Source organism: Dendroctonus ponderosae, unplaced genomic scaffold (genome assembly GCF_020466585.1).
Source record: "Dendroctonus ponderosae isolate FM_Combo_2020 unplaced genomic scaffold, Dpon_F_20191213v2 Dpon_F_20191213_12, whole genome shotgun sequence".
NCBI classification, from domain to species: Eukaryota; Metazoa; Arthropoda; class Insecta; order Coleoptera; family Curculionidae; genus Dendroctonus; species Dendroctonus ponderosae.
Genome location: NW_026017316.1, coordinates 64476 through 73272, shown reverse-complemented (window position 1 = coordinate 73272; position 8797 = coordinate 64476). Strand labels below are relative to the sequence as shown.

At 45.0% G+C, this 8797-nt stretch overlaps 2 protein-coding genes across 2 annotated transcripts in view; both read left to right on the top strand.

Moving 5' to 3' along the window:
* Positions 1-3418, top strand: part of LOC109546435 (FERM and PDZ domain-containing protein 2) — a 6556-nt gene extending 3138 nt beyond the window's left edge. The window contains exon 3 of the mRNA XM_019917392.2: positions 539-3418. Within this exon, the coding sequence (XP_019772951.2) occupies positions 553-3135 (2583 nt within the window). The 5' untranslated portion in view covers positions 539-552 and the 3' untranslated portion in view covers positions 3136-3418. The remainder of the gene's footprint in view (positions 1-538) is intronic.
* Positions 3419-8683: 5265 nt separating this feature from the next.
* Positions 8684-8797, top strand: part of LOC109544381 (signal recognition particle receptor subunit beta) — a gene marked incomplete in the record, with an annotated part of 7929 nt that continues 7815 nt past the window's right edge. The window contains 1 exon segment of the mRNA XM_048662873.1: positions 8684-8751.

The window sequence follows — 8797 nt, the reverse complement described above, 5'->3', positions numbered from 1 at the left end:
GGCCGCAACGTCAGTGTCAATTACCTGTAAAAATTCGTCTATGTGAAACTTGGAAAAATAATTTGTTTAATTTTTTTAGTGAATTAAATGGTAAAAAGCGAACGGCACGCTTGACAGTGATGGGCTCCCAACTTCGAAACCGCACGAACTAGGAACGTCAAATTTTGACAGTTTGTAGACGAAACGTTAATGTCAATTAATTAAAAAGGATGGAACCAATTGGTTACTTACTCATGCTCTTAGGCATGAAAGTTGCGTCGAATTTGCAAAATTTTGGGAGAATATTGACTGATCGAGATTTTCATCGAATGTGAAGTGGAGTTTTGCATCTGATTTCGCCCATAATTGATTACTTAGTCATGCTCTCAGTGCAACAAGGATGCGTCAACTTCATAAAAATTTTGAAAAATCTTTCCTATTGGAGATTTGCGTGCGCATTCTTGCCATGATTTGCACAGCATTTTGCACTTAGTCATGCTCACAGCACCAAAACCCTAGCCTCAGTTGCTCAATTTTTAACCCATTTTTTCCATTTAAGGTGACTAAAACACCATGACCAGGCCGAAATCAATCGCCTGGATCGATTGCGATCTACAGCAGCCGCCCAGCCTGGAAGACCTACTAACCGCACGGCCGGCCGGACTGGACGAGTCCGAAACCTGGGCCATCCTCAGCCAGAGCATCCAGGCGCTTCAGGATCTCTTTCTATCGGACGGCGCATCGGGCAAGCACTCCATACCGCTCATCACCCCAGCGGCGCTCCACTTCACCGCCAGAGGGCGCGTCAAACTCACCCCGAGCTCCACCTCGCTTCCGGCCTGCAAACTGCTCAACCATCTGGCGCCCGAATACAAAGCCACCAAAACGTTCAGCGACTGCGAGTATGAGAAAATGTGGATTTTCTCGCTGGGCGCCACATTGAAACGGGCTGCCGCTGTCGCCCTGGCGACCAGTCCACTTTGGCAGGTACTGTCAAACATGACCAATCAGCTGCCGGCGGGCAGGAGCTCGCTGATGGATTTGCTGGACTTAATGGCGGCGCATTGCCACGATCGGCCGTTTTCCCATGTTGTCATGGATCTGCAGCAGGAGGCGCTGGCCGCCATGGAAACCTCGAATGAGTTGCTGTGGGGACCGCCGGCCATGCAGCAGGAGCAGAAGGAGCAGCACCTGCCCCGATGCCATGCGAAGCGGCGCGGGTTGAAAGTGCGCTGCAACCCGCTGCAGCGGGTCGCGTCGCGACTCTACAGCGTGGAGTCGCGCCCCGTTTGCCTAGAGGGCGCATGCGTCGGTCCAGAGTTTGTCATCCGCGCCGCGTTGCCGGCGCGGAAGTTGGTCCTGAGTGCCAGTAAGCACCAGGTGACGGTGGTGCTGCTGGACGGACAGCGCCTGGAGGTGAGCTGCAACCCGGCCAGCACCACGCCGGACCAGCTGCTGCGGCTGGTGTTTGCGCAGGAGCGCATCGAGGAGAACTTCCTGCTGGGCCTGTCGGCGCTGATTGCCGGCGATTTTGTCTTCGTCCCGTCCGACACGCGGCTGGAGAAAGTGCTGGCGCCTGGCGGGTGTTTGTATGTGCGCGTGCGCTTCTTCCTGCCGTCGCTGCGCGGGCTGCGCAGCCCCCAGACGCGCCACCTGCTCTACCTGCAGCTGCGCCGCTCGCTGCTCGAGCACCAGCTCCCCAGCCCGTTCTCCCAGATCGTGCGCCTCACGGCGCTGGCGCTGCAGGCGGAGTTCGGCGACTGCGACCCCGCCAGGGGGCGCGACTATTTCCTGCTCGAGCACTACGTGCCCGAGACCATGATCAGTTTGGCGCAGGACGAGCGCCGGCTGAAGCAGGAACTGGCGGGGGCGCATGCGGCGCACCAGGGCCTGGCCCGCGCCGTTGCCGAGGATCGATTCATCAGCTTGGCGCAGTCGCTGCCGCACTACGGCGGCCACTTCTACAGCGCGGTGTGGGCGCGGCCCGACCGCGCCCGCCTAGAGGCGTGGCTCTACATAAACGCGCATGGCATCTGCCTGTACGAGCGCGGCCGCACCGTCAGCCACTGCGCCCCGCAGCTCTACCAGTCGTTCAAGTGGCGCGACATTCAGACGCTGTGCTACAGCAAGCACGAGTTCACGGTGGTGCCGCGCAGCGGCCCCCCCTTTAGCCCGAAGTACAAGGTGAAAATGGCGCAGAAAAAGAGCTACTACGCGTTTCGGCTCGCGTCGCTCCATCATCAGTTCTTCCTGGAGTTGCGCAGCCAGTTCATGTCGCTGCAGGCGCTTGGCCGGCAGTTCGGCGTGCCGCTCAGCGACCCCACCAGGCCCGTCTGTCGCGAGGAGCGCCAGAACAAGGAGAACGAAAAGCCGCAGGAGCCCCGCAGGGGCGTAAAGATGGGCACCAAGGCATTCGCGGGGGGACCCCCACGCGCCAAATCTCTCAGCCTGGAGCGCCTGTCCCTCAGCTCGCTCTCCTTCCACTGCAGCTCCACCTCCCTGTCCAGGGACTCAGAGGGCGACGCCTTCGTGCTCGACTCCACCCTAAGGTCGCAGGCGCAGCTCAACATCCTGCCGGATTTCCAGGAGAGCATCAGCGCCACCTTCCAGGAGCGGCTGGACGCCATGTCGTTTGCGGAGGAGCGGCTGCTGAGCAGCGTGTGGATCCAGCGCGACTCAGAAGAGGGGAGCTTGGGGCTGCAGGTGACTGAGGGTTCGGACGGCAACGTTTACATCCAGGCGGCCAGTCGCACGCAGGCCGTGCGACCGGGCGACCAAGTGGTGGCTGTCAATGGGCTGTCACTGCTGGGGCGCAAGTACGCAGACTCATTGGAACTAATGAAGAACGCCCGGGGACCAGTGGAGTTTGTGCTCAGTAGGGTAGTTTCTGCTCGGAGCCCAGTAGTGGGGGGCGGGGCGCCGGTGGCGCCATCTCGCGACCACGACAAGGCGGTGATAGTGGAAATGATCCCGAAAAAGAACCTGATTTCTGTGGGGAATGGTTACGTGAAAAAGGCGCAGCCGCTGGCGGTGCCCCGGAGTTTGGGGTTGGGGCGCCGATGGAACGGCCCGGTCCGTTACCCCGTCACACCCGTTAAAAATCCTGGGGAGGGAGCCGACGCCGAAACGTCTGAGGATGAGCAGGTTTTTATCTAGAGCGATTTTCCCAAGTGTGCAGGACAAGGACAGCGACACTCGCAGCAGCAACGTGCTTTGTCTGACTTAGGTAGTCATGCTCTTAGCCGAAGGCAAACATCCGAAAAATGTGGGTACGTTCTCAGACAAAAACTTTTTGCAAACGCGGTTTATTCGCTTCTGGGACATCTGCCTTAAATCGCAAATTTTATGTGTTTGTCATGCTCTTAGTGAGTCGGAGTTTCAAATGAACTGAAATGATAAAAAATTGTAATTTAATTTTAAAAAAAATTTGTAAATATTATTGACTATTTTTTTTCCTTGTCAATTCCGCATTTCCGCGTCAATTCTGTTGCATAGTCATGCTCGTAGCCGACGGCAAACAACCGAAACATGTTAATACGTTCTTTGGCAAAAACCTTCTGCAAGCTCACTGTTTTTCATTTTGAAAAATCCGCCGTAAATTATCCAATTTTATTTTTTAGTCATGCTCTTAGTGTCTTTGAGTGGAGAATGTATTCAAGTCACTAACAATTTTCAGCGCATTTTATTGATTCAATGTTTTTATGCCTATTCCGCATTGGAACGCGAAATTTTAATGCATGGTCATGCTCTTAACCATAGTCAAACAACCGAAACGTTTTGGAAATATTTTTAAAATTTTCAGTAATTGAATTTTAATGGACCTTTTCCATCTCGGATCGACCCAATTGGTTACTTAGTCATGCTCGTAGACATCAAAGGTGCGTGGAATTTGCACATTTTTTGGAAAATCTTGAGTGGTCAACATTTCGATGTGCATTCTTCGGAAAATCGCCCAAATGTTTGACTTAGTCATGCTCTTGGAACGCGAAATTTTATTGCATAGTCATGCTCTTAGCCGACGGCAAACAACCGAAACATGTTGGTACATTCTTTGGCACAAAGCTTTTGCAAACGCACTGTTTTCAATTTGGAAAAATCCGCCTTAAATCAGCCAATTTAATTTTTAGTCATGCTCTTAGTGTGTCTGAGTGTAGAATGTATTCAAAACCCTAACAATTTTCAGCGAATTTTATTGATTCAATGTTTTTATGCCTATTCTGCATTGGAACGCGAAAATTGCATAGTCATGCTCTTAGCCGACGGCAAACAACCGAAACATGTTCTTTGGCAAAAACCTTTTGCAAACGCACTGTTTTTGATTTTCAGAAATCCGCCTTAAATCACCCAATTTTATTCCTCAGTCATGCTCTTAGTGCGATAAAATTCAATTTAAATTTTTCACATTTGCGAGGAATTTTGGGTTGATTGAAGAGTTGATGAGAACTATGACTTTGAGCGCTCAACTTATTTATTTAGTCATGCTCTTAGTGTACCACAAAAATCGAAATTTGAAGGCATTTTCTCTGTTGAACTAAACAAATTAATTGCTTAGTCATGCTCTTCGGCATCAAAGTTCCGTCAAATTCCCACAATTTTTAGAAACTCTTGACTGATCGAGATTTGTATGTGCAGTCTTGGTTAGATCGGTCAAATTTTTCACTTAGTCATGCTCTTAACCCAACGAATACTTTGTAAAATTAGTAGTGCCTTTAAAAATCTTCTGTAATCGACACTTTAAGGAGCTTTGTATTTTAGGTCGCCCAAAATTGATCACTTAGTCATGCTCTAAGACCTCAAAGTTGCGAAAAGTTTGAAATTTTTTTAGAAAATCGTGACTGATCGACATTTGCATGTGCATTCTTGGTTGGATCGCCAAAATTTTTCACTTAGTCATGCTCTTAGACATCAAAGTTGCGTAAAATTTTAAATTTTTTTAGAAAATCGTTACTGATCGACATTTGCATGTGCATTCTTGGTTGGATCGCCAAAATGTTTCACTTAGTCATGTTCTTAGACATCAAAGTTGAGTAAAGTTTGAAATTTTTTTAGAAAATCKTTAATGATCGAGATTTGGATGTGCATTCTTGGTTGGATCGCCAAAATTTTTCACTTAGTCATGCTCTTAGACATCAAAGTTGCGTAAAATTTGAAATTTTTTTAGAAAATCGTGACTGATAGAGATTTGCATATGCATTCTTGGTTGGATCGCCAAAATTTTTCACTTAGTCATGCTCAAGAAAAAAAATGTTGACTGCAATAAAACGGTCCAATTTAATTTTTTTTTGGTGCGCCAGTTTATTGTTGAATTTTTCATTTTAAACTGTCATTAATATATCAATTTGTCATCGTAAATTATACGGGGAAAGCTGCCAGTGCTGTGAGAGAATAGAAGCTTTTTTATGGGCGTTGAAACCCTGCATTCAACGGCGTGCGCAAAATCGCTCCACTGTTGGTAGTTTTGTAGATTTTCGGGTATTTTTCTAATAAAGTTTTTGGGGTTTTTTTGAAAACCGTTCATGTTGGGGGTTTGAAAAAAATACCAAAGAGTTCCTTTGAACAGCGCGGATCTTTTGTGGAGAATGCGTTTTTTTGATTGGAAGCTCCGTTTTTTTATTAAAAACCGAAATGCCAAAATAGTGACTGTTATGAGATGGTAAATAGTCAAAAATATATATATTTTTAAAACATGCCAAGTAGTATTTTTTTCCTCAAAGTGATTTTAGCAAACCAATTTTAGAATCGTGTCTTTTGCGATTTTGCAGTCGATAATTTAATTTTTGGGAAAATATTTTAGCTAAAAGTTTGCGTAAAGCAATTATACCAAAAATAAAACACCCAAATAAATTTCAAAAAATCCTAATTACTAGGAAAAAACACTCACTAAACCTGGCAACGCCGCGCTCACTAGTTGACGTCGCCCAGTCATAGTGTCGGTGGTTCTGTCACTCAACACACACGAAATTTTTCAATCATTTAACAGTTTTTTGATTCAAAACGATTGGCCGTGACCTCAACGCTCTCCATGGAAACGGTCTAATTTTGAAACTTTAATTTTGTTGTGTGCAAATTTGTTCTTCCAAATAATTTCGCGCGTTAAGTGTCAAAAATAAGTTAATTTTAAGGTGTCAATTCTTCACTGCATAACGCAATGAGTGATTGGGAGAAAGACAGCAACACCCATAAGAACAAGGGACCTTGTCTGGCGCACTAATAAAATGGGTCGCAAGGCGAATAATTCCTTGTAGCTCGTTCAGCTTTCACTTTCAGAAAAAAATAATTTGAAGCTTTTTTATGAGCGTTGATCCCCTGCATTCAGTGGCGTGCGGAAAATCGCCTCGTGTGGGTAGTTTTGGCGATTTTTTTGTTTTTTCTAACCAAATTTTTCGGCTTTCTGAAAAAGGTTTATGTTGGGATTTTGAAAAAATACCCATGAATCACACTCAACTACTCGGATCTTTTATGGAGAACGCATTTTTTCGATTTGAAGCTCCGTTATTTTATAAAAAACCGAAAAGTCAAAACAGTGCCTGTTGTGAGGTTGTAAATAGTCGGCAACGCCGTCTCAATAGTTGACAGGATTTGAACCATAGTGAAGGTGGTTGTGTCAGAATCAACTTCTTCTTTGTAAGTTTTTGCCACGTAGCTGGAACACAGTTGCCAGATGGTCTGAAAGGTAGCATAGAGCGTTAAATGCAATGGATGTGGAGTGGTGCAGAAGAGGTTTTCCATAATTCGCAGTTTTAATTTTTCTGGGCAAAAGCAAAATTCTGAGCTGTTAATGCTTCGCTGCAAAACTCACCCAACAAGTGGGAGAAAGACAGCTACTCCCAAAACACCAAACTTCTTTGTCTAGCACACTCATAAAAATTGCCTAAAGCTGAATAATCTCTTGTAGTTCATTCATTATTCATTTGGGGCAAAAAATGTTTAGACAGTTTTTATGGACATTGAGCCGCTCTTATCAGTGGCGTGCGGAAAACCGCTCCTGCCTTGTTGGTTTTTGGAGATTTTATGACGTCAAGGTTTATGACGTTTGGACAAAATGGTTTGACTAAGATTTTTTTTTATTTCATTGCGTCCCTTTCGGCAATTCCCACCTTTGATGAAGAGTGCATTTTTTTCATCGGATGCTCCGTTTTCAAGAAAAAAACCCAAATGTGAAAATAATACTTAAGCAAATAGTCGATACTTAAATTATTTAAAATATATATACCGAGTTGCAATTTGTTTGCTTAAAGGAATTTTTGGGACAAAAACTGTTAAACACTTGAGCAAGCTCGTTGTCTGGTGAGTAAGACAAAGACAGCTTCACCCATAAGAGCAACGGCCTTTGTCTGGCACACTATTAAAATTTGGTCTGGAAGCGAATAATTTATAAACCTTGTAGGTCGTCTATTATTCACGCTATGGAAAAAGCGCATAAAAAAGTTTTAATGGACGTTGAGCCCGTTTATCCAGTGACGTGCTCGAAATCGCTCCAGTGTTGATGATTTTGGAGATTTTTTGGGTTTTTTCTTGAAAGCGCGATTTTTCATAGTTTTTGCGAAAACCGTCGAATTTGGAATTTTTCAAAAAATTTGCACTTGTGTGGTTTGACAACCCCGATGTTTTATCAAGAACGCATTTTTTTGATTGGAAGGTCCGTTTTTAAGCCAAAATCTAAATCGTGTCTTTTAAGAATTTGTAAAGATTCTCGAATATAGTTTGTTTTGAACAGACTTCCAGGGAGTTGTTTCTTTGCATAAAAGATTTCTTCCAGAAAAAACTCCTAATTACTTAGAAAATTCAACTCACTGGACCTGGCAACACCGCCCTCACTAGTTGAAAGGAGAAATTTTTACATAATTTAACAACTTTTTTATTTAAAACTATTAGCTTCTACCTCAAAGCGCGACAGATTTTTTTGTGTGTTTAAGGTGAAGGACAAATTAATTTTAAGTTGTCACAGCTCATTCAGTGCACAACTCATTCAGTGAGTGGAAGAAAGACAGCTACACCCACAAGAGCAAGGGGCTTTGTCTGGCGCACTAATAAAATGAGTCGCAAGGCGAACAATCCTTTGTAGCTCGCTTATTATGTATTTTAGCGAAAAAGCTGATAGAAGCTTTTTTATTGGCGTTGAGCCTCCTGATACGATGACGTGGACAAAATCGCTCCGCTGTTGGCGGTTTTGGAGATATTTCCTGGAAAACCGGATTTTGGACGTTTTTGCCAAAATCAATAGGGCTGGAATTTTTGAAAAATTCTCACTGTGTACCTTTGGACGCCCCCGATGTTTTACGGAGGATGATGTGTTTGATTAAAATCTCGGTTGTTCAGAAAAAAACAAAATATCCAAAAAGTAGCTTTTTCAAATTTTTGGGCTGTCGATAAAGCAATTATTTAAAGACACATGCCGATGCGTGCATTGTGTGCCCACCCCCTTATATAATTTGGCGAAAAAAAGACAATCAGGGAAATAAAAAATCTCCTAAGTGCCCAAACCGTCCCGTTGCCTGGTGAGTGAGACAAGGACAGCCATCCGCGCGCTAAGCAGCACGCGACTCCCCAAGCTTTCCTGAAATACAATTAAAGAAAAAACACGCTAAAACTCCTTCTGTGGCGCGTAATAAAAACAAATGATCAACCAAACACACAAAAATAGAAAATTTACGTTAAAAAACCAACTGACTGGGCCTGGCAACAGCGCAACCACCAGTTGACGCAAGTTGACACAACTCAACATTTGTGACTTGTCTTTATCTATGTTTGTGAGGTTGGATCTGTCAGAAGTAACTTTTTCGCGAGTTATTTACCCTTTTGCCACTGTTTCCTCGAA